Raw genomic sequence first — 24,117 nt, 5'->3', positions numbered from 1 at the left:
TGCTGTGTGCACTTTGTGACCTTGTTGTGACTTTTTTCTGTCGACCGCCATCTTTGTCATGGAGCGTCCGCAGTGGTGCCTATGCCACAGCTCTTCCGCCGGCTCTCCCATTCTTCACTGTTTGTGACCGAGGCGGTCGGAGAAAGCGGAACGTACACCTGTCACATCTGGGACATCCTAATTTTCCGTGTGGTCTCCCAGCTGTCCTGGCGGTAGTTTGGTGATTATGGACTTCTCCGCCCGCTACAGGTGTTTTTTTGTTGCCTCATTTCGCTGCGATCAGATTTGTTGGAGATTGATCCTAATTGTACCATTGATTTCCGCTACCATGGCGGTCGGGGTGGTTCTCCAACCGCCATCCTAATAGACCCCCAGGTTTTTGCTGGTCTTAATTTTGGCACTGCCACATACTTACGCGATCCTTGAAAATACGGGGCAGTGTCAAAATCAATGGGTGTTGCTGCGGAAAGCCCACCTCAACACCCATTGCCCACCTTTTTCTTGTTAAGTACAGCGTAAAAGGGGGCCTTATTCACAAGGCCGCGTTAAGCCACGTTAAATGGCTTAAAGCTACCTTGTGAATAAGGCGAAGCCTCTATCATCACAGAAACGTCAGTAAAAGTGATAAGCCTGTGGGGGGGAGGGGGGGGGGACTTGCCCCAAAGTTCGATCAATGACTACGGTTCACAGTCTGATATTTGTCTCACCGCTCCAGAAGCAATGTAGGTGATAGTGAATGACAAAACTACTGTTTAAAAAAATATCGAGTTGCATAAATATTGTGTCAAAAATGTATTCAGCACAAAAATATTGAGAATCAGAATATAGAAGGTAAGACTATCATTTTGTAATGTATATATTATTGTTTTAAAAATATTGTTATGTAATTTTGTTTTTTAAATTAATTCAACATATATAAGGTATCATACTAAATTAGGCATTTAGTTCAATTAATATAATTGTTTACTTTTTTTAATAGTTTGTAATTTTTTGTAATTCTTCATTTAATTTGAGAGGCAAATACATAATTGCTACTTTTTACATTTACTTTATAATTGACTATTTATTAGTGGGTTGTTGGCTTTGTAGGGGAATAAGATATTTTAATTATGTAATTGCATTTTGTGGTTTGTAATGCATACTTTATTTTTCCATATTTAACTTACTAATTTATAGTTCAATAGTATGTTGTTGAGTTGTAGTGGAATGAAGTTGGAAGTTATTAAAAATAAAAATATTATGTTGTTTTATTTTTTGATTATTTTTAGTATTAATTAAATATTGAATTGGTAGTCAATAATGTAAAATGTTTGTACTAATTTATAACGTAGTAGCAGGAAATGAATATAAATGTAAACTAAAACCATAATAACATTAACATAGCAATTAAATAAATTGAATGACATTGAAGCTAATATTAAATATAAGATGCATTTTACAGAATGAATTATTACATATACTTATTGCTAAATGAACAATTATTCAAATACAGCAAATAATTTACATAATACATAATTGATAATTTTACCAAATTAATTACTAAATTTAATTGTGACAATTAAAATGAATTTGTAAATAGTAAAGAGCTGACTGTCAAAGAATTAACAGGTAAGTAAACAAACAATGGCAAGTCTTGATTGATGAATTAGTTTATTTTCTTTAATTCATTCATAATTCTTTATTCTTATTTTTTCTCACAAATGCGCAGCCAACACGTTTTACCTTCAAAAAGTTTTTGTCAGGGCAAAAATGTGTTAAGCACTTTGGGAGGACAACGATCCTCTAATGGGCAGTCATGCTTAATCGCATCTGTCATGAGAGCAAACAACTATTTTGTACACATTTTTCCAGCAAATTCAAAAAAGCGCAAGAGGATGATTCACATCATACCCCCAAATAATATGTGAATTCCTTACTTGGGGCCCATTAGGATGGCGGGCGGATCGCCCCCGTCATCCGTGTCGGAATGACCCCCTGCCATATTAGCATGGATGGGGGGTCCCAGGCGGACGGAAAGACAGTCTGCTGCTTTTCCGCCCCAGTCGCCTTGCGACCGGGGCGGAAAAGGGTTTATATGGTGGTGGTGTCTATCACGAAAAAAGAGAGAGGGGTCCCTAATACGCCAAAGGATTGGACAAAGGGGTGCTTGCTGTAAGTACATGCAAGGGAGGGGGAGGAGTAGAGGCTACTCGCCTCCCTTGCATGTACTTACAGCAAGCACCCCTTTGTCCAATCCTTCGGCGTATCAGGGACCCCTCTCTCTTTTTTCGTGTACTACTCCTCGTCCCTAATTGGATCTTTGAGAAGACCTCCCTTTTACTTATTTACTGAATATGGTGGTGTCTATCAGACACCGCCAGCCATATTACAATGGGCATTTACCAGGCAGAGTCTGCTCTGGGGGCCCGTTGCGAGCCCCCAGGGACTCCGGGGCGCTGGGGGGTGCACCTCGGGGGTACCTATGGTACCCCCCTGCATTTTAAATAACAACGTGGCAGGCACCGCGCGGTGCCTATCACGTTGTGCTTTGAAATGCACAACATGTATTTTTACCATTGAGGCAGGCGGTGTTTTCAGCACCACCCGCCGCAATGGTAAAAATACAGGATGCGCCCGCCACTGTGGCGGGCGTATCCTAATTCCCCCCATGGGACCCCCGCCCTTATGGCGGGAGGTCCCTTGTACCGGGAGGATAGTGGGTGGGCAAAGTCCGCCCGCAATCCTAATGAGGGCCTTAATTACCAAATATGCATCACTTCTTTTACTAATGGGTACAGCCTTTTAAATTAAAAGAATTGATGCATATTTGGGAATTACGTGAGGAATTTATGGTATTACGACAAAATATTGTAGTAGAATTGTCGACTTACACAAATATCAAGTTGTAAATATCATGACAGAAATATCGACAGCAAGAATATCATGGTCAAGAATATCGATTTTAAAGAAGAAATATCATTTTTAAAAATATAGAAGTCATTAATATCGTTTCCCAAAATATAGCTGTTTAAAATTTCAATTTTTTTATTATTGTTATGTATATAAGTATATATTTTAAATGCATGTGATGTCTTTTTTGGGATAATTTTTGTTTATGTTTTTTAATATATGTTACAATTTTAGTAATTATCAATTTTATTTTAATTACATTTTGCGTTTTTTAGTTCCGTAGTGGGTTGTGGGTGGGAAGTAATTTTTTGGGGATGAATTAATAATAGTTGTTAATTGATATTTATTAATAATTAAAAATTTATTATGGAAATTGTGTAATCAATTTTAGGTGCGGATTGTGGGGCTTATAGAGGAAAAGGGTAGGATTTAATTTATGTTTAATTAATTAATAATTCGTTGTTAATTAATATTAGTTAATTAATTTTACAATTAAATATGGAAATTGTGTAATACATTTTAGGTGTGGTTGGTAGGATTTATGGGGTCAAGGGTGGGATGTAATTTATGTTTAATTAATTAATATTTAGTTAATTAAACATAACTAAATATGTTGACACGGAAAGGCCTTTCAAACCCCAGATCCTAATATGGCTGGCGGTGTCATTCAGACACCGCCACCATATAGAACCCTTTTCCGCCCGGTCGACATGTGGACCGGGCGGAAAAGCGGCAGATGGTCTTTCCGTCTGCCGCAGAACCCCCAGCCATTGTAATATGGCGGGGGGCCATTTCTGCACGTATGGTGGGCGGATCCCCCCGCCGGCCCGGCGGTAACTACCGCCAGCCCGGTGGAGGTTATCTGCCCGCCATCCTTAGTCTTCAGTCTAATATTGTCCTGTCTGTGATTGTGTCAACGACGAAAAGAACCAAAAGAGACGGAGAGCTTATCTGCAAGATGATCAATGGTACTGTTCGTCATGGCTTTGTAGATGATGTACTCTATCTTTGCCAGTATTGTCTTCTAGCAAGCTCTCTTTGCTCAGGTTGAGTGATTGATTACCTACTGGTTTAATTAAATCAACACCATGATTTTCATTCAAGACTGGATAAGCTTAAACCACCTTAAACTAAACCCCGATAAGACGGAATTAGTCCTATTCTGAGGCTCATCCAATCCATGGTCTTCTAATTTTTGGCCTCCTTCTCTTGGGTCTGCTTCCTCCCCTGTAAAATCTGTGACGAGTCTGGGCATGAAAATCAGTGATGACCTTTCTATGCACTCTCAAATCAGCATGGTCGTCTCATCTTGTTTTTTGTGCCGTCGTACTATTCGAAAGGTTGCCCGGTTCTTTACCATTGATGCTCTCAAATTCATTCTCCTTGCTCTTGTCATCTCTAGGTTGGATTATGCTAATTCCCTTTGTATCGGCATTCCTGCATATGAACTACTGAGGTTCTGTGATTTTCGACTTCGCTTCGTATTTAGCTGCCCTTTTGTGACCGTCGCCATTTTGTGTTGCCGGTGTCAGGGTCTGGCCGAGTTTGTTAATCCATGTCTAGACTGATTGATCCTTGTCTTAGTCGACTGTTCGGGTCCCACCATTTTTCCTTTACTTTATCTTATTTGACTGGCCTTCGCTATTCTCTCCTTATATTCTCCTATTACACAACTATCCTTTGAGGCACTCAAATACGTCCTACCTCCTGCAAATTGGATTACATGCACTAGCATTGATTAACTTGAGGGGAGGGGAGAACACGGGGTCTGAAAGAAGGGCGTATTCAAGATACTTGATAGCTTGTTTTCAAACTTTTCCTATTTGTCAGTTTTGCATGTTTTGGGAGTAGACATTGTAAATATATGTGCTATAAAAGATTGTGCGCCACAGAATTAAGTGGCAGTCTCCTAAGAATATACTTTTTGTACTTCTTGGATAACTGTGCTTAGCTGCAGCTAATAAACCTGATTTTCTACGCCTAACAGAGTGTCTTGTGTCTCTGTCTGACAAGGCAGGTAAACCCAGAGATATTAGGCGTGCCCTGCGCCGCTCGGCCCATAAGGCCCGGTTCTCCAACTGGCACCCAACGTGTGGGCGGCTTTAGTGGTAGCGGTTCAGCCCGAGGGTCGTGAGTAGCCTCGCAAGAAAATTCTGGAGGATTCCCGAACCACGTCAAGCAACCCCTGTATGTCGAAGTGGACCGAAGGTCTTTTGCAGCACGGCTACTCCTTTCCGACAGCTGCTGACGACTGCTGCCCTGACTGCCGCCCTGCCTTGGCCCTCTGGTGATGATTGGTATCGCGAGACGATAGACGGACATCTGTTGGCGTACGAAAACACTTAGTTAAGTATTCGTGGGTAGCGCCCACTCTTTTGTCTTGTTTTTGTTATTCGACTTTTGCATTAGTCGAAGCCAAGGGGTAAGTACGTTTGTGCTGTGACCATTGTTTTAACCCCTTGAAGTTGTGAACAGTCCAGTTAGTTACGAAATGCCTGGGCTTAGTAAGTTTAGGAAGTTTTGCTGTTTTGACTGTAATAGGGATTCCCGGCTGGAGGATTCTTGTCCAATTCCTCCGGTTGGAACTCCCCCTTATGAGCTCTATTCGAAACATGGTCTTGGCCCCATTATTTTTAATGAAATATGGATCCGATATACGAAGAAAGATGGTGTTCTGCAGTGGCCACAAAATGGTAGCTTTGAGCCTGACATATTAGATAACTTAGAAGCAATTTTGTTTAAGAGAAAAGCCCGTCCGGCAATGTTTGACTCTTTCCGCCTATGGCATAAGGAAGCCAAACAGAAAGAAATTAAACAGGCAAAAAGAGATAAGAAAGCGCAAGATATGACAATTTTACAGGCTGCTCAACAGTTTAAGAATAATGAGACTGATCAGATGATTGAAGTCTCAGAAAGACAGCATCGTATGGCAATAGATAGATGTTATCCTGTGTTGCCTCCTCCCCCAAAGAGTAAAGATCTTGACGAAGATCTCTTAATGTCTCATTTGTTTAGATTACCTCCGCCTTATGTACTAGGTGCAAATGCACCCCCATTACAACCTGTTGTTCAGCAACCTGTTGTTCAACCAGTTGTTTCGGTTCTTCCACAATTGCCTCTTCCAGTATTTCCACCTCCTTTGCCACTGACTTCTGTACCTCAGTCTCCTTTACGGTCAGTTCCTCTTACAACTGTCAGATCTTCTCCTGCTGTGCTTAATACATTGTCTCCCGTTTTACTGTCAAATTCTCCTACGGCTTGTAAACGATTAGTTGATACTGTTTCTGGTCTTTTATCTCCTTTCTTCTGGTCTCTTAATTTGACTCCTATTTTGTCCCAAAGGCAATCCCGTAGTCAAATTCCAGATACTGATGAGCAAATTGAGTTAGACTCTCTCGCTCACAATTGGATCATGAGTGGTCCACAGTATAGTGTGTGCGATATCCTGAATACGTTTCTTCAATGGAATGCGCCTACGCAGAGAAATGTTTTTAATGTTATGTGTAATACTCTTGTTAAAGGATGGGATGATATGGATTTGGATTTACCTCCTCAGGGTTCGTTTGACATACAGGCTAAATTTGATAAAGGACTTATTGTGGGTCCCGACGTTGAGGATGCCGTCCAGACACTTGTCAATTTTAGGTCTTCCTTTTTCTCTCAAGCGTCTCTTGAACCTGATCCTGCGGTTCGGCGTAAAGTAAAACACTATCCTATGCGAGAAGTTCCCCCGATATGGAGGGATGCGGTTCCAACTGTACCTTTTGTTCCGCGACCTTTGTTTGGTCCTAATCAATGTGCCTATTGTTAAGAGGAAGGTCATTTTAGGAGTAGTTTTCCGGTTTTATTGCAGCGTAATGGTGGACTGCCAGGGCCACGAGGCCGTGGTGGTTTTCAGTCAACACCTAGGGGTAGAGGGCGAGCTGCGTTGTCTCAGGGACACCGTTCTTTTCCCCCTCAGAATTCTATGAATTATTTTGATCAGCAGAATTCCCAGTCTGCACAATATTACAATGACGATTATTGTACTGAAAGCGAAACTCAGGATTTTCATACTAGCTAGGAGAGCCATGGACAAAGCACGGGAGTGGTATCAGTTCCAGTGGATCAGAATGGGCCTTATGTTGACGTTGTTGCATTGGGTGTTTCAGAACCATTTCTTTTGGATACTGGTGCAATGAGAAGTTCTATCATTCACTCCAAACTCCCTGGGGCACCTTTGTCTGGCTTAACAAATGTTTCTGTAGGATTCTCTGGCGCCCCAGTTAGCAACCCGGTTTCTTGTCCTTTGCCTATTTCCATTGGTCCTTATGATTTGGAAGCCACGCTAATTTTAACGACTGGTTGTGGTGAGAATTTGTTGGGTTTGGATTTATTGAAACGTCTACATGCAACTTTGTACTGTTCCCCCTCTGGTGTACATCTTACTTTGGGTGATAAATTGGTTTCCCCTATGTATTTGTCTAAGGATCAACTGCCACTTGAATTGCGTTCACTTCCTGCTACGCTTTGGGCCACGGGTCCGAATGATGTTGGTTTGCTCAAAATTCAACCTTACGTGATTACTATCAAGCCTGATGTTAAATTGCCACGCATTCCTCAGTATAAGATTTCTAACGATGGTGAAAGAGCTCTGTTGGCTTTTGTTTATGATTTAGTTCAGAAGGGTGTTGTTGAGGAAACAAGAGGAAATGTTTGCAATAGTCCTGTTCTGCCTATTCTTAAACGTACTGATCCTTCTAAGCCTCCTGTATACCGTTTTGTGATTGATCTTCGAGAGGTCAACAAAATTGTTGTCCCTCAGTTTCCTGTTGTCCCGGAATTACTGCTTTGCTTAAAATGATCCTTGCTTCGGCTGTTTGGTTCTCAGTTATTGATCTTAAAAATTCTTTCTTTAGCATTCCCATTGCTGAGGAGAGTAGAGATCTCTTTGGTTTCTCTCTTGGAGGCCGAAGTTTGCGATTTAAGCGTGCACCTCAAGGTTATTGTGAGAGCCCCTCCATTTATAGTCAGGCTTTGAAATCTCAGCTTGACGCCTTTTCTTTGCCTTCAGGTGCTACTCTTATTCAGTATGTTGACCATCTGTTAGGGGCTGCCGATTTAGAGGATGTTTGTAAAAATACGACTGTTTCACTTTTGCGTCATTTGTCTGATTTACATCATAAGGTGTCACCTTCTATGTTACAATATTGCCGCCAAGAGGTTACCTATTTTGGTCATCTCTTGTCGAAGGAGGGAAGGCGATTGACCCCAGAACGTATTCATGCAATTGCACAAATGTCTGTACAATCCACACACAGGGAGGTGCGTGCCTTTTTGGGCATTACCTCTTATTGTAGACAGTGGATTCCAAATTTTTCCTTGTTGGCTAAATCTTTGTTGACACTTACTCCGAAAGATACACCCCAACCTCTTCCTTGGACTGATGAATATCAGAAGAGTTTTTCTGATTTAAGTACTGCTTTGTGTTCTGCTCCTGTGTTGGGTACTTCAGATTATAGTAAGCCTTTCACACTCTACGTGCATGAAAGAGAAGGTTGTGCATTTTCAGTTTTAGCACAACAATTTGGAGACAAACAAAGGCCATGTGCCTATTTTTCGGCTACATTGGATCCAGTAGCCAAGGCATTGCCTAGTTGTCTCAGAGCAACAGCAGCAGCAGCGATCTCCATTCGTCAATCTGCTGGATTGGTATTGGATCACACTCTTGTCGTTATGGTACCACATGCAGTGGACACTCTCTTGAACAGAACGAAAACGCAACATCTCACAAGTGCTCGCTTGTCTGGGTATGAGTTGACGCTTTTAGCTAGTCACATACATATCAAGCGATGCAATGTTTTAAATCCAGCAACATTGTTACCTATTCCAGAAGAGAAAGATATACAAGAACAGCATGATTGTTTTCTTCGTACAGAGGAGGAAACTAAACGCAGAATAGATCTAAAAGATACACCACTCGTGGACCCGGATGGGATCCTATGGGTGGATGGGTCTTGTTTCAAGCTTCCTAATGGCAAGACGACTGCAGCTTATGCTGTTACCACTTTGTATACAGTAGTGGAAACTGCGCGCATTACACAGAATTTAGCACAAGCAGCTGAATTGATTGCACTGACGAGAGCATGTTTGTTGGCAAAAGGAAACAGAGTGACTGTTTACACCGATAGTCAATACGCCTTTGGCGTGGCTCATAGCTTTGGTCGTTTGTGGAAAGAAAGAGGATTCTTTACTTCCCATGGGACTAAAATACAGCATAGTCAGTTGGTAACTGACCTTCTTAAATCACTTGTCTTGCCTATTCAGATAGCGATTGTGAAGTGCAGTGCACACAAAAGAATTACTGATGATGTGGGATGTGGGAATGCTTTGGCAGACGAAGTAGCAAAAGAAACAGCGAAAGATGTTAAGAGTCATATGTATGTTGCAGGTCCTGCAAGATGGGTCAGAGAAGTAGGTATGTGTGAGGACACATTAGAAAGTGTGAAAATGATCCAAGAGGAAGCAACTGAGAAGGAATTGAGTAAGTGGAGAGAAAGTACGGGAATGTTGGACGCGACAGGATGTTGGACGAAATTGTCAGAACATCAACGTTGGTTGTTACCAGATGCCTATGTACTGCCTGTAGTTACTATGGCGCATGGTCCAGCTCATATCAGTGCGAAAGGAATATGTAAGCTTCTGGCTCCAGTATGGCAGAATGTGCGGAAAATGTGGTAAAGCATTGTATTATTTTTTTGATGCATAATCCAGGAAAGGGAACCCCAACTCCGGCAGGTCATTTTGCTCCCCCTACGTATCCTTTTGAGGTATTAAAAATTGATTACATTCATATGGAGCGTTCCAATAACCTCAAGTATGTTCTGGTGGTGGTGTGTGCCTTTTCCAGCTGGATAGAGGCCTACACCCTAAAGGATAATACTGCTTTGTCCACTGCCAAAGTCCTCTTAAAGGAATTCTTCCCGAGGTTTGGTTTGCCGGCATTGTCTGGAGTGACAATGGAAGTGAATTTGTAGGTCAAATTATGCAGAAGGTGTGTGCGGGTCTTGGTATTAGGCAGAAATTTCATGCGGCAAACCACCCTCAGTCAGCGGGTTTGGTAGAGTGCTATAATGGCACTCTCAAGCTCACATTAGCAAAGATTCAGGCCAGCACAGTTCTTGCTTGGCCCGACGCTTTACCTTTGGCACTTCTCTCTACGAGAACAATTGTACATTCCCGTTTAGGACTTAGCCCTTATGAGGTCGTTTTTGGGCATCCAGCCAATGTCTGGGGAGTCCCTCGACATAAAAAGTATTCTGATATTCCATACCCATTGTTGGTTGATTACTTGTATGACCTCACCACTAAATTACGTGTTATTCATCAACAGGTTCAAAACGCTTTGCTGGAGGCTTCCTCAGATCCAGGCTATTCCATTCAGCCCGGAGATTTTGTCTGTCTAAAAAATTTCCAGAGGAAAAAGAATCTGGAACCTCGTTGGGGGCCGCCGCGACAGGTCCTTCTCGTCACACGTACAGCAGTGAAGGTCGTCGGGAAGAAAATTTGGGTCCACGGTGTGCACTGTAAGAGGGTACCTTTGCCTTTACCTTACGACCAGTGGGTCCGAGAAGGCGTAAGTGACAGTGAAAGTGAAAAAGTGCCCCGATTTGTACCTTTCAGTAGTGCACGCCTGGACTGGATAAGTTCTGAGAAAGAAGATGATGACGTGTTGCAAGAAGCTGTACCAACACCTTTGCGATTGAATACAACGGACCCAGAGACTTTGTTTCGAGACCAAACGATACCTGGCAAGACACGGTACAACCTCAGACCTAGATTGACTAAAGACAATTGAACTTTTTTTTCCTTTTGGTTATACTTTTTTTTGAAAGACATTTCCTTTTCGCTATCCATCAAGTTGCAGGGTCACGGTATGAGTCTTAGGCTGTGACCTGAGTAGTGACCTAGGTCAGCAGGACTTGCAGTGTCATAGGACGGCTAATAACTACAACCAAGTGATCCAGGAAGATTACCGTGAGCAACGCTTTAGAGAATGGATAATAAAGTGGAAGGGAATGATAAGAAAGTTGCAATGAAAATTAAGTATAAGAAGATGTTGCGTAGCATTGTGTATTTTAGTATGTTCATGTATTTTATTAGCTTGTGTGGGTTGGATTGTACACACTATGCAGCAAGCACCTGTTCCAACTTCTGTTTCTTTGCCTTTTTCTACTACTACTTCTCCGCATAAGTTCTATACACTCCCAGATCATGAGCAAATTAGGAGAACAGAATACTTCAACAATTCATTTATCCAGTTGTTACATCAGCATCAACTGGTAGTCAACACTACTGACTGTTGGGTTTGTGGGCTTATGACCCATAACGCTGAGAAGGGGATGCCATATTTAGTCCTCCCGTTTTCTTATGAAGGTTCCGCTTGGGCTTATTTGGCTATGTTTTCTAATGCAAACCAGAATCAACTTCGATATCCTCCTGGTCGTTCATATGCTGGTGGAGCAGATTTTAGTCATAGTCCTTTGATAAAGGGAATAGTGACTATGGCTAAAATTGCCGACATTGGTAAGATTCCCGTTGATGAGAAACGAGCATATGATGGTTGGAATGTGACTCGTTACGTTACTAGCCTCACTGATAAGGCTAGACAAAGAAGATCTTTACCAATTTGGACCGTACCTCATAAAGGTAACTTATGTCTGCAGATAAATGGTCAGAATAATAAGAATAAACAGGAAAAGAGTGTTTGCTCCCATACATACATCTATTCACCCTTGATTTCTTCACCGTTGGTACCATCTCAAGGTACATATTTTGTTTGTCATGATAGAGCCCAAACATGGCTTCCCACCTATTTTTCAGGAACATGTTATGTGGCTTTCCTTCTTCCCCCGACATACACTGCTCCTTCAGGTCATCCCAGAAAAAGGTATGGCAGAGGGGTTATTGATTCTGGAGACACAGCTGGACAAGAGGGAGGAGACTTTATCAAAGGGTTTCTTCCCTTTTGGGGCCCAATGGTCAATAGCAGAAACATCAGACAGCTAGTTCGTGTTGTTGAGGCTACGATAAATGTGACTTCCGGAGCCTTGAGTAATCTGACAGCCGAACTTCAGGTGGATCGTCTTATGACTTTGCAAAACCGAATGGTTTTAGACATTGTCCTTGCAGATAGAGGAGGAGTCTGTAAATTGATGGGGTCTAGTTGCTGCATTTACATTCCTGATAATGCCCCTACAGTATACCAAGCCATTTCTAAGTTACACGTGATTTCCGAGTCTATTCATCAGGAAATTGGTCTGTGATGGGATGGTTTTGGGGACTACTGTCCACATGGGGATGGAAAGTGTTCACTTTCCTTGGCATGATTTTAGCCATCATTTTCTCTTGCTGTCTTTGTTTGCAGTGTGGCCCGCCATCTGTGGTCTTTGTGCCACCTTGTATGTCCCAAAGCCTGTGTAACAGAAAACGGAGAACATTAAAATGATGTTGCAGCAACAGCTCAATGACCTCATGACCATTGACATTGACTCAGATTAACTTGAGTCCTTTGTGTTTTGCCTGAGTAATGACAAAAGGAGGTCTGAGGTTCTGTGATTTTCGACTTCGCTTCGTATTTAGCCACCATTTTGTGACCGTCGCCATTTTGTGTTGCCTTTACTCAGGCAGCACGGCGAACGCAGTAGTTTTTACTTTTCCAGCTGCTATGCGTCTCTTCTGTTAAAAAGTAACCCTTTGTCCTTGTTTATGAAACCGGTGTCAGGGTCTGGCCGAGTTTGTTAATCCATGTCTAGACTGATTGATCCTTGTCTTAGTTGACTGTTTGGGCCCCACCATTCTTCCTTTACTTTATCTTATTTGACTGGCCTTCGCTATTCTCTCCTTGTATTCTCCTATTACACAACTATCCTTTGAGGCACGCAAATACGTCCTGCCACCTGGAAATTGGATTACATGCACTAGCATTGATTAACTTGAGGGGAGGGGAGAACACGGGGTCTGAAAGAAGGGCGTATTCAAGATACTTGATAGCTTGTTTTCAAACTTTTCCTATTTGTCAGTTTTGTATGTTTTGGGAGTAGACATTGTAAATATATGTGCTATAAAAGATTGTGCACCACGGAATTAAGTGGCAGTCTCATAAGAATATACTTTTTGTACTTTTTGGATAACTGTGCTTAGCTACAGCTAAGAAACCTGATTTTCTATGCCTAACAGAGTGTCTCATGTCTCTGTCTGACAAGGCAGGTGAACCCGGAGATATTAGGCGTGCCCTGCGCCGCTCGGCCCCTAAGGCCCGGTTCTCCACTACGCCGATTACATCTTTTACAGAATCAGGCATCTAGACTGATTTTTAGTTGGTCTAGATACCACCATGCTCTACCACTTTTGAGGCAACTGCACTGGTTACCGGTCTCCCATCGATGCTTATTTAAACTGGGTTGTCTTATTTTTAAATCACTAGTCCTATGTAGCTTCCAGGCTTAGAACCTACACTCCCTCCAGAAACTTACGCTCCTCCTCCAAGAACCTTTTGGTTGTTCCACGGTTTGTCAAGAAGAAACATGGGGGGCTGAGATTTTCTTTCCAGGCCCCTCGATTTTGAAACTCTCTTCCTGACTATCTCCGGTTCTCTCAATCTTATCTGGAGTTTCGTAAAAATCAGAAGATCTGGCTTTTTACTAAAGCTTTTGAGGTCTAAATTATTGCCCTGGTCTGCTACCGGTCTGATTAGTGCCATGAAACCTTTTTGGTGTACGACCGCTCTATAAATTCCCCCAACTTCAACTTCAAACTGTTTCTAAATGAAATTTAAGACAATCTTGTTAGATTAAACTTTGGAGCTATACCTGTAATGTGATTGCCTGCAAACTTTGGGCTTTCTGGTCTATGTCCTTTGAACCCTGCATGTACATGAATATTACAAGTTGAAATAAATAACTATAAACTATCCAGGGTAAACTCATTCCTGCTATGAATCCTTTAAAGAGATGGCACTGTAATCTCTTCCATTGGCTATTAATGCATACAATACACTAAAATCTTCAGTACAAAGGGCCTCAATACTATATCGATCAGAAAGGCTCCGAGCGGCATTTGGATTTTCCTAAACCGTATCAGAACCTATGTTTCCGACCGACTCTGAAACATTTCTGACCGACCGATTACGATGGAAAGGTAACATTTCAGTCATTCCGAATCGGTTCCAACCGGCATTCAGAGCCTCCGAGTCGTTCGGAGCCTCCGAGTCAGTCAGAGCCGAATCATACAACTCTACGAATCCCGTTTCCAACCGATGTATTACAATGTCGGATTTGGACAGCCTTTCCGAATCGGTCTGTCCGACATGGAATGGCTGTCGGAAACTGACTTTTGGGGCCCCTAAAAGACCCCCTTTCACCCTGAGGCCTCTGGTTGGGGCCCATGGGGGTCCGCAAGGGACCCCTCTTTAAAACCATGCACAGTGTGGCAGGTAGCATAGGGTGCCTACCACTGGGTGCAAGGTTTTCCACAACCACCCCTTTTTTCAATGGGTGCCAGTGTTGTTAGTCAGAACACAGACTCCCATTGAAGTCAATGAGAGCCTTTCCGAATGATGTTCGGAACCATCGTAATCGGTCAGTCAGACTCGCCAAACGTGAGTCCTTCATAACCGATTCTGACAGGGAGTTGATCGCACTGTTTTCCGACTGACATCGTAATAAGGCCCTTAGTTTTGTGTCTCCTTTTCTGATGAAAATATCAATCAATATATATGCTATAAATAACCTGACAGAAAGTTTATTTTTAATGCATATTTTGTTTGACCGGTCTCCACATGTGAAGTAACAGTTGCAAAAATAAATCAATATGGGACTGATGTACAAAACCTTTTTGTGATTGCAAACTCTATGACTAACTAGGATATAAGGATATTGTACCCAAGCTACTACCCACACAGGTTTTTAACCAGACTAAGGACAACTTATAATTAAGGGTTACTGGGGTGCATCCTAGGTAATTTTATCTTCTAGTATCTAGAACCCGTTGGAAGAAATATATTAAGCGCACCATGAAATACGGTTGAGACCCTGTGGGGTTGTTATTGACCAGAATGAGAGCAGATGATGAAGCATGACACCAATAGGGTGTGTGAGGCTCACTAAAAACCCAGTAGGGATTTTGGAACCGAGGTCAGTAATAAGTAACCTGAATTCTTATTCAGGAGTAAGGGTACTCAGTGGTTGTCATTTAGCATTATGGAGGTGGTATTCTGTGATCCCATCTTGGACAAGAACATTTTCCCTATTAGGGAGTATCTGTTAAGATTCCTTAGGAATTGTGAAAAAGGTCCCTTGAAGGACACCATCCATGTAACTGCAGCCAATCACAGTGGTTCACAAATTGCGACTTGTCTAATAAATATTAATTAGGCAGGTTGTTCTGTGATTCCGTGTGACGTAGTGGGCTAAAGTAGCTGGCGACAGTATGAGGGGTAGAGAGTCAGGCGATATGTCAGAGCGGAGGTCTGATAGTAGCAGTTGTTAAGTAGTGTTATTCCAACTGCTACCCCTCGCAACCCCTCCCAACAGAATGAACAGTTTCCCACAGCCAAGATGCCAGCTGAAGGTCCCTTTTTGTGAACTGACTTTTTAGTACAAAATGCTATTCCATTCGAAAAAAGTTGTTGCACGAATTGCAACCACTTTTTACAAATGGAATAATAAATCATTAGGACTTACTGTTGGTGTCAAGGAAGATATTACACTTTGCATTGAATAGTAGTATTACACAGACAAAATGTAGGAATATTTGTCTGTGCATATTGAACAGAAAAATGTGTTTCATGTCTAGAAATTCTGCAAAGCTACTTGCATTCATTCATTTTTCCTAACTTTCTGCAGAAAGATCTCATTGTGCTTAATGATGTCTATGTGGTTATGGACATTGATGCATTGGCTTCCTCCCACCCCCTTTCATCAAGAGAAGATGAGGTTAACACCCCAGATGAGATCAGTCAATTCTTTGACTCCATCACCTATAGCAAGGTAATGCCTTCCTAATACTCTTGGTCTATAAACAATATTTTCTATTTTACACGATTCAGTACCTATAATTCGAGTTTCTATCGCCATTGAGAGTTTTCACAATTTGAGGAAGGTTGCCTTAAACTAGATACCCCCAGTGTGACGTATACAAATAAATGAATCACATTTTGTAAAGTTTTGTTGTTGAGTATTGACACCAAATCAACATTTGGACCTTATATATATTTAGTTATGCAGCACATTAACCTGGATGCTGAAACATCTACTGTTCTTTAACATGGAGAGAAAGTAAGCACCAAACTGCGTGACACGCCAGGTATGGGAACACATGGAAAGAAATATTGCCTTTCAGCTAGAAATGGTATAGACCAAAGCTCTGTTTTTAAAATAAAATCAGGGCCTTCGGTGGTCATATCACTGTAAATACAAGATTAGAAAAACATATTATTGTCTACGGGTGCTTGTGGAAGACAATTCCTATTGACTGGAATCTAGAGAATGCTAAATTGATTCTGGTATTTTACTGACCTCTGCTGGTTTCTATCAAGAAAGTTAATTAGAGGCAGTTGCCAGAATAATTTAAAAAAGAGAATCCCTAAGCAGAAAGCTATTCTGGTATTTTACTGGCCTCCACAGGTCGTTTTCTATCAAGAGAGTTAAATAAAGGCAGTTAAACAGAAAAAAAGTCTCCAAGTCCTAGGGCTGATCTCCAGAGCCCACAAAGTACATACACATATAAGTATATACTAAAAGTATATACAAGAGGTCTCGAATGCTCTACCTAAAAAGATATTGGTTCACTTACATTCACAAACATGCTTGCCTTGGTGCTGATGGGCAATTTCAACACAAAAGAAAACTCAAAGAATAACTTACAACATGACATATCAATCTGTCATAACACACATGTGCCATTCATTGTCTACCTGCTCTCCTGGTGTGATGTTTCTGCCATCGAAGAGCCCCCGTAGGGATCTTGCTTTCTTATTTGCTTAAAATGTGATTACCTGATCAGTAATGATAATTGTTGATCTGTATCTTGTGTTCAACTCACTTTTTCACTATTTGATTTGTTGTTATGTTCTTGTGTGTTGCCAGGGAGCGTCAGTGATTCGGATGCTTTCAGAATTTTTAACAGAACCTCTATTTGTGGAGGGGGTAATTGTAAGTATGTAACAAACTCTTGTCACCAACAGAAAACAGTACTTTTCCAATTCTGAGTACAAGAAGATATTTGTATAGGACGTCAATGTTAAGTCATTAGCTTTAACTAGTCCATTGCATTCATGTTTCACTCATTTTATGTCATCACAGCATGGGAAGCAGTAGATAGCTACGGAAGGGTAAATGTGGTGCAACCACCACAACCAGTCATCATGGGCATGAGGAGTATTTAGGAATATTAGGAAAGGAGGACACTGCAACCTGCCAAGTCAGAATGGGGTTGAGGAGGAAGTGGGGGCGGCATGTGTTGTCCTAGTGTTTATGGGAAGGAGAAGGAACACTTCAGGGAGGTAGAGAAAGGGAGAAGGAAGTAAGTTATTTTGTTTCTAAATTTCTATCAAGATAATAATAGAGGTAATTCCTGAGGGGGTATGCCCTTTTTACCGCTGGCCCACGGTCTGGGTGGAAGGTTCAAGTTGGGACATCCAACACATGACATTTTACAAGGTTATCAGTCTTTGGAGGAGAGGTGAAGAATTCACCAGTGACATTGAATTAAGAAGTGAAACTATGCCTAGAGTTTGCCAAGGAACATATTCTCCACACATGCGCAATATTTGAATGTTTTCAAGGTACAGGATGTCACTGTCACACAGGGAAGACATCCCGAGGCTATAAAAATATGGAGGGACACTAGAGTACCACAGGGTCAGAGGCACAACGGAATATGTTTGTATAATGGTACAGGTAGGTGGGATGGGATTGGAGACAGTGGGGGAGGCAGTGGGTCTAATCAGCTGGGGACTGTACAAGGGGCAGAGAGGCAGGGAATTTGGCATGGTGGCGATCCAACGGTAGCATCTGTCAGATAGTGTTAGTCCAACTATAACTCCTTGCAGTCCGTCTCAACAGAAGGAACAGTTTCCCACAGCCACGGATGCCAGCGGAAGATGCCTTTTTTAAATATGTATGTGGCAAGCTTTGTGCATCTGATGGCCAACAAAGTTTATAAAAGAAATACACAAAGTTGCAAGTCACATTACTTTGATAATTCGCTAAGTCCCAGAGTTTTCAACAGTAGGGGCCGGCGAGCAGACAGAGTGGCAGAGCGGGGGCTAGGTGGGGCAGCAGACTAATGAAAAAAAGCACTTACCTGTTTGTCGCATCTCGCTCCTCTCTTCTCAGAGCACACGTTCTCAGGGTGCACTGTGGCCAATCATGATGTTGGTTTCATGCTGCTGAAAGCATCGTCCGGATTGGCCTGAGAGCCAATGGATAGTACTCCCACACTGACTGAGAGCCTGTGCCTGCTCCCTCCTGCCCAGCAATGCAGCTGGAGTTGGCGAGATCTTCACTGCGCATTTGAGGTTGGCCAGCAACACACATGCGCAGTGAAGGAAGTGCCCAAAACTCCCCCTTTAGCCTGTCACAACCCTTGCACCGAGGGTGACTCAAAACCTGGGCTCGTAGAGAAAAATAAAATGATAATAGGCAAGAGTTTATCATCATTTTATTTTTCCAGCTGCTGGCAGATGGGTCGACCCTCCTCCACCATAGCAGAGGACCCGGTGCTGGTTATCAATCTCTGGGTTGTAAGAGACACCACAGACAATTAGAGATTTGCTCTCATCTATGATGTTACATGGCACTGTAGTGAACATCTCCATTTGTCGTACCTGTCTAACTACAATTCTATTGATAATAGTAATCGAACTAAAGACTTACGAGTGAGTAGTGTAGCATTTGCCCAATAATGACCTGACGTGACTGTATATTTCCATTTAAAAAATCTATGTGGCATTTGTAAGACGAATGGGCAGTTATGAATCACCAAATCTTTAGTGATGTAGCTGACCATAGTGTCATTACCCTGTGCCAACTTTTACTTTGTGTGTTCCTGTTCAGTGTGGCGAATTAATAAAACTCTTTATATTAATATATTCATTTTTTTCACAGTCATATCTCCAGGCATTCAAATATAGCAACACGGTTTATGATGATCTGTGGTTCCACTTGCAAAAGGTACGTGCTACATCTTTGGCATCAGAATGGGTAGCTTTGGAGCCCACACATTCTCTCTAGTTATTGAATGAGCTGGACCAGTGTAGCTTTAGAACATGCCTTCTTGAGGTGGGTGTGGTGTTCCAATATGTGGTTGCTGACATTAAATTAAGCCACATGCATTCTAGAGGATATGATATGACACACTGTCTGGCCACAGTAAATACGTTTCATGGCAGCTGCTTGCCACCCATACCAAGATTCGAATGCATGGTGTTCCCTGTTGTTTCCAATCACATCAGAATCAATCCCCTAAAGTGTTTATGAGAAACAATAAGCCCGGTTTTGTTTTTAAAATACCTGCTGGCTGCTGCAAATCTAAACCAAAGAAAAGAGTGTCCTTTTCTGTAGCAGGTAGCAATCAGGAGGGTAATCTGATCGTGAATGAAAATTGGTTGATCTTGCAGAAGAAAGAATGAACCCCTAGGCTGAAAGGAGAGTGTATTCCCTCATTACATGGTGTATTCTCAACCAACGATTGGCTATCAGTGCAAAGAGAAAAGCTATTTTGGCACTTTTTTAAATATACATATTTCAACATAGAAGTGTGTTTATTCTGGGAAGTGAAAATAGTTTTAGATCATACAGATTGATAAATGCTGATTAATTTGTGAAAATGTAAAAATTTGGAACTCGGAAGAAACGTGCCAGTTTCTCATTTCGATCTCCTTGCTAATCCCTAAAAGAGTAACTTCAAATACCTTGATGACCCTGACAGCCATTAAGCTTCTGTGTAGGTAACCCACGAACTGACTTAATTGCCAAAGGATTTCGGGCATGATTAAGAAATGGGGAGAGGACGGAGGGGAGTAATCAAAAATCTTATGATTCGGGAGTAAGTGGTACATTCTGAGGAGAATCCATTAATGTCAGTTTCTCCACTGTAAAGATAATTTCTTAAGGAAAATTCCAGCTTGGATACTTATCCAGGTTTACCGGTTCTAAATAAGACCACAATTCTTCAAAGTGTGCTCCAAAAGAGTAGTTTTAGTCCACTTTAAACTACTGAAATCAATAATAATCTAAGCTTACTGTATGCTAGAAAGGTGGTTATCAATCTGGGTGGAGGTACCCCTACCAGCTCAATAAACTCACTCTGAGTGGCTCACCACAAAGTTTAGAGAGAATCTCTGATCAACCTCTGATAGCATAAGTGGCAGGCAATCCCCAGTGTGTTAAGTTCCAGCCGCACCAACAATTTCAAAGTAAAGAACACAAAAACAAAATATGTAAAAAAAGGAGAAAAAAAGACCACAAGATTATTAATATATGTTAAGAAGAAACCGAGATATGCATTTTTTGAGTTTTTAGAGCAAACGATGCCAATATAAAGTAAAGCGGCATTCAAAAGTTATCACAAGTTACTCTTTGTGATAGACTTGGACTAGGGCATGAGTTGAGGCTAATCACGATGGAGCAGAGGTCGGTTACATCAAATGGGTCGACTTTGTCAAAGTTTTTACCTTAGGACCTAGTCTCTGAACCCCAAGTCAAAATCGTCCAGCATGGCATAATCCAAGGCTGAGGCTAGCCAGGGTCCCTCAAAATTGAATACATCATTGTCAAGCTCCTGCTGAAGCCTTTTCGTTTTAGTGCCACATTCTACAAGCAGACAAAGTCTGGAGGTACATTTTGTACCTTCTGACTTAGTCAGTTTTTTCGAAGTTGAAATAATCAGGACAAGAATGGCAACTGTAGGCAGGCAGTCCTCCACACGGCTGTATACCTTTGCCTTGAGATCCCTCTGAAGCAGTTTTCAGTGTGATTCAAAGCCATGAGCAGCACACACCTGTGTTTTTGCCCACTTTGGGTGCAACTGCCTGAGTAAGCCTCAGCACGTTGGAAAAAAAGAATCAGGCCTGATTTAGGGTCTATCAGACAGGTTATACCATCACAAACATGACCACTATCCTGTCCGCCTTCAAACAAGTGCATTAGATCCTTTGGCATTTGTAATAAGGTGGACATCTAACTCATTTAACAAACTCCAAATCAGCCCTAAATTCCAACTTGTTCAGATTTCTTGGAAAGGTTCTTCTCATCAATCCTGAAGCCCATGCTTTACAGCGGCAGGTCTCTAGACATCCGTTCTCTTTCAATCAAGGTTTCCAGCAGGAGCCAGCCCTGTGTGGTCAGGTGGGTCATTTTATAGTCAGGAGTCTTTCTGCTTTTAGTATCCCTGAATCATGCAAACAGGAGGCATACCACTTGATCCTTGGAGACCAGTTGCAGATACTGTCTGGCAGTGGAATTTAAGAGTAGTTCAGTCCTTTGGGGAGTTCTGTTCTTCCAGGCAGGCCATCTTCTTCATATAGAGTCATCCCAGGTCCTGGAAGTTTTTTTTGCAGTTTTATACAGTGTGAACTCAACCCGAAAGTATTAGAGTACTTTATATCTTTACATGATACCAGCTACATTACAAAAGATCACATTCTTTTTTTATTTTTTTAGGCACAGGGAACCTAAGCTCTAGCAGTAATACTGCATCCTCTCCCCAAGAATGTATGAGGAGGTGGTGGCTGTGGTGTGAGCTTTCTCCAGTGCATAAGCCAGTTATTGGAGCAATCCTAACACCCAGTCATATTTCCTCAGAGTTTCTCCTCCTCTTGTTGCAGCATGTTTGTAAATTTAACAATGCAACCTATTTCAAGGTGGTAGAACCCAGCAGCCACCAAGTAGGACGGTTTCATCGCCTTAGCTGCTCCTCTATTCAGATGAGCACTTCTCCCATTGCAGAGGGGAAAAACTGTTTTTATTCCTAACTTTGGCTGGGGCCTGCCTGTCTTGGAGAGTCTTGGGAATGAACATAAGTTTTACTTGGCATCTCCAGATCAAAAGAAGTAGCGCTAAAACAGTTTTTTGTTCCGCCAACTGTTGTGTTCAACTCTCAGAGACTAATGTCTGCTACATTGTCAACAGTTAACACCCATTTGCTCTTCCTGGGCTCAGATGCAGCCTATCGTCCCATGACCAAGAGTTGTTGACTCTCCCAGCCAAGTATGGGTATTCCAGCTCTGGAGGTGTGACGAGTGGTAAAAATTAGTTTAAGCAAGTTATGGCTCAAACAGCCTAATGCACATGTTTACAAAATAACTTTTCAACCTAAGGTATTAAAATGTTACTTTCAAAGCTAAATCTGATAAAAAAAACAAAGTAGAAAAGAACTTTAAAGCATATTACTTGCATTTTTATAAGCAGAGATAGGAAATACAGATTTTAAACCCATCAAGGTCTGTTCAAGGGAAAGCTCAGCAAAGCCTACACAGTGAAATAGCTTTTTGAGTTTTATTTTGCCATGAAGTATGGATTTTTCAATATGCCAAAAGCACTTTTCCTGGTATGCGTCATTGTAGTGCTTTTAATCTATATCTGAGGCAAAGCACAGTGGGGTTCTGGTTAGACATATATTTGTGTTATATATATGCGGATGGTGTAAATACACACTGCTGCCCACCTGGCATTTAAATTCGACAGGTGAATTTTCAGCATCATCTGCAATGGTCTTAGAAGGCAGTTAAATGGATCAAACTGGATGAAACCAATTGTGTCAATAAAATTTTATGGCTAATTCATGCACACTCTATCCCTAATTACAGTGTGCAGAATAAGGCACAACATCTAGGGGGACCATGCAGAAAATGTGAATTTGCTGCACTGTACCATATCTTAAAACATGCACTCTTTTTAACTGGAATTACGCAGATCTGCCCCTAGGAAACGGACTCCCCACATTTTCATCAACCCTTCCTGTATTGCAAACAGATCTTTAAATAAAACAAAGTCATTGTCGAAACATAAGAGAATCTGTAATCATATATCACACTATCCCCTAATCGATTAGCAGTCAAGACCCATAGAAAAAGCGAGCCAATGGCAACTTTGACAATCAGCTTTCTGCCCTAAAGAAATAGGAGAGTTAGACTGTCAGTATCCCTAATCTGTTAACTGTTGAAAGAGATGGCTATAGGTGTGTCAATAGTGTGCAAATCTGTAGCATATTACATTTGGGGCCAGATGTAGGTAATTCCGATTTACCTACTCTTAAATACCGACTCATACCGAATCGGTATTTAAGAGTAGGTAAATTGGAAGGAGGCAGATGTAGGTAATTTTCATATTTCAATTACCGAATCTGTAAGAGTCGGTATTTACCGATTCTGTAAATACCGAATCTGTATTTCACATTGATTCCTATGGGCCTTGAAGCCCATAGGAATCAATGGGAAATACAGATTCGGTATTTGCAGAATCGGTAAATACCGAATCCTGCAAGGGTGCAGGGGGTGTCACTTTGACACCTTGTAGCACCCCAACTACAGGCTTGTGTGCCATGTGGCACACATACATGCCCTAAGGGCATGTCTGTGTGTCACATTGCACAGGTGTGCATGCACAGATGTGCATGCACACCTGAATTCGGTATTTTACCACCCAATAGGATTGGGTGGTAAAATACCGACTCTTAAGGGCCTGTGGCACTCTCAGGAGTGTCATCTACATATGGATTTACTGAATCAGTAAATATACCGATTCGGTATTTTACCGATAAATTTACAGAATCGGTAAAATATAGGCCCCCTACATCAGAAAACCCAAATAACGGTCGGTAACGGCCGAATTCGGCCGTTACCGACCGGTATTAGGGCTCCTACATCTGGCCCTTGGTGTCGGTGACTTTCAAGTCAGAGAAGAAGATCTTTCCTTTGAAGACTTACTGGATCCGACACATTCTGTGGGGAGATAACTGAGATGCACCTCAGCATTAAAAAGCTGAAAACAGTGACCGAAATTCCAAAATGACCTTTGAAAGATATAAACAATATGCAAAAGTGATCATATACAGTTACTCAACTGTAGCTCATCAGCCAAAATAGAAGCAAATAGAATTGATGAAATACACCAAAGGAAATATTACATCACCCAGGTTATGAGACCATTTTCAAAGAAATTGTAGTTTTACTGGGAAAAATCTGTG

The 24,117-nt window shown here is 41.7% G+C and overlaps 1 protein-coding gene across 1 annotated transcript in view; it reads left to right on the top strand.

Moving 5' to 3' along the window:
- The window catches only part of LOC144824120 (aminopeptidase N-like), a 241,364-nt gene that overhangs the window by 104,233 nt on the left and 113,014 nt on the right, over positions 1–24,117 (top strand). Inside the window, exons 7-9 of the mRNA XM_078683232.1 lie at positions 15,774–15,917; positions 17,016–17,081; positions 19,038–19,103. Of these exons, the coding sequence (XP_078539358.1) occupies positions 15,774–15,917; positions 17,016–17,081; positions 19,038–19,103 (276 nt within the window). The remainder of the gene's footprint in view (positions 1–15,773; positions 15,918–17,015; positions 17,082–19,037; positions 19,104–24,117) is intronic.

This window comes from Lissotriton helveticus, chromosome 3_1 (genome assembly GCF_964261635.1).
Source record: "Lissotriton helveticus chromosome 3_1, aLisHel1.1, whole genome shotgun sequence".
NCBI classification, from domain to species: domain Eukaryota; kingdom Metazoa; phylum Chordata; class Amphibia; order Caudata; family Salamandridae; genus Lissotriton; species Lissotriton helveticus.
Note: the sequence above shows the minus strand (reverse complement) of the source record. Positions and strands in the feature narration are given on the sequence as shown.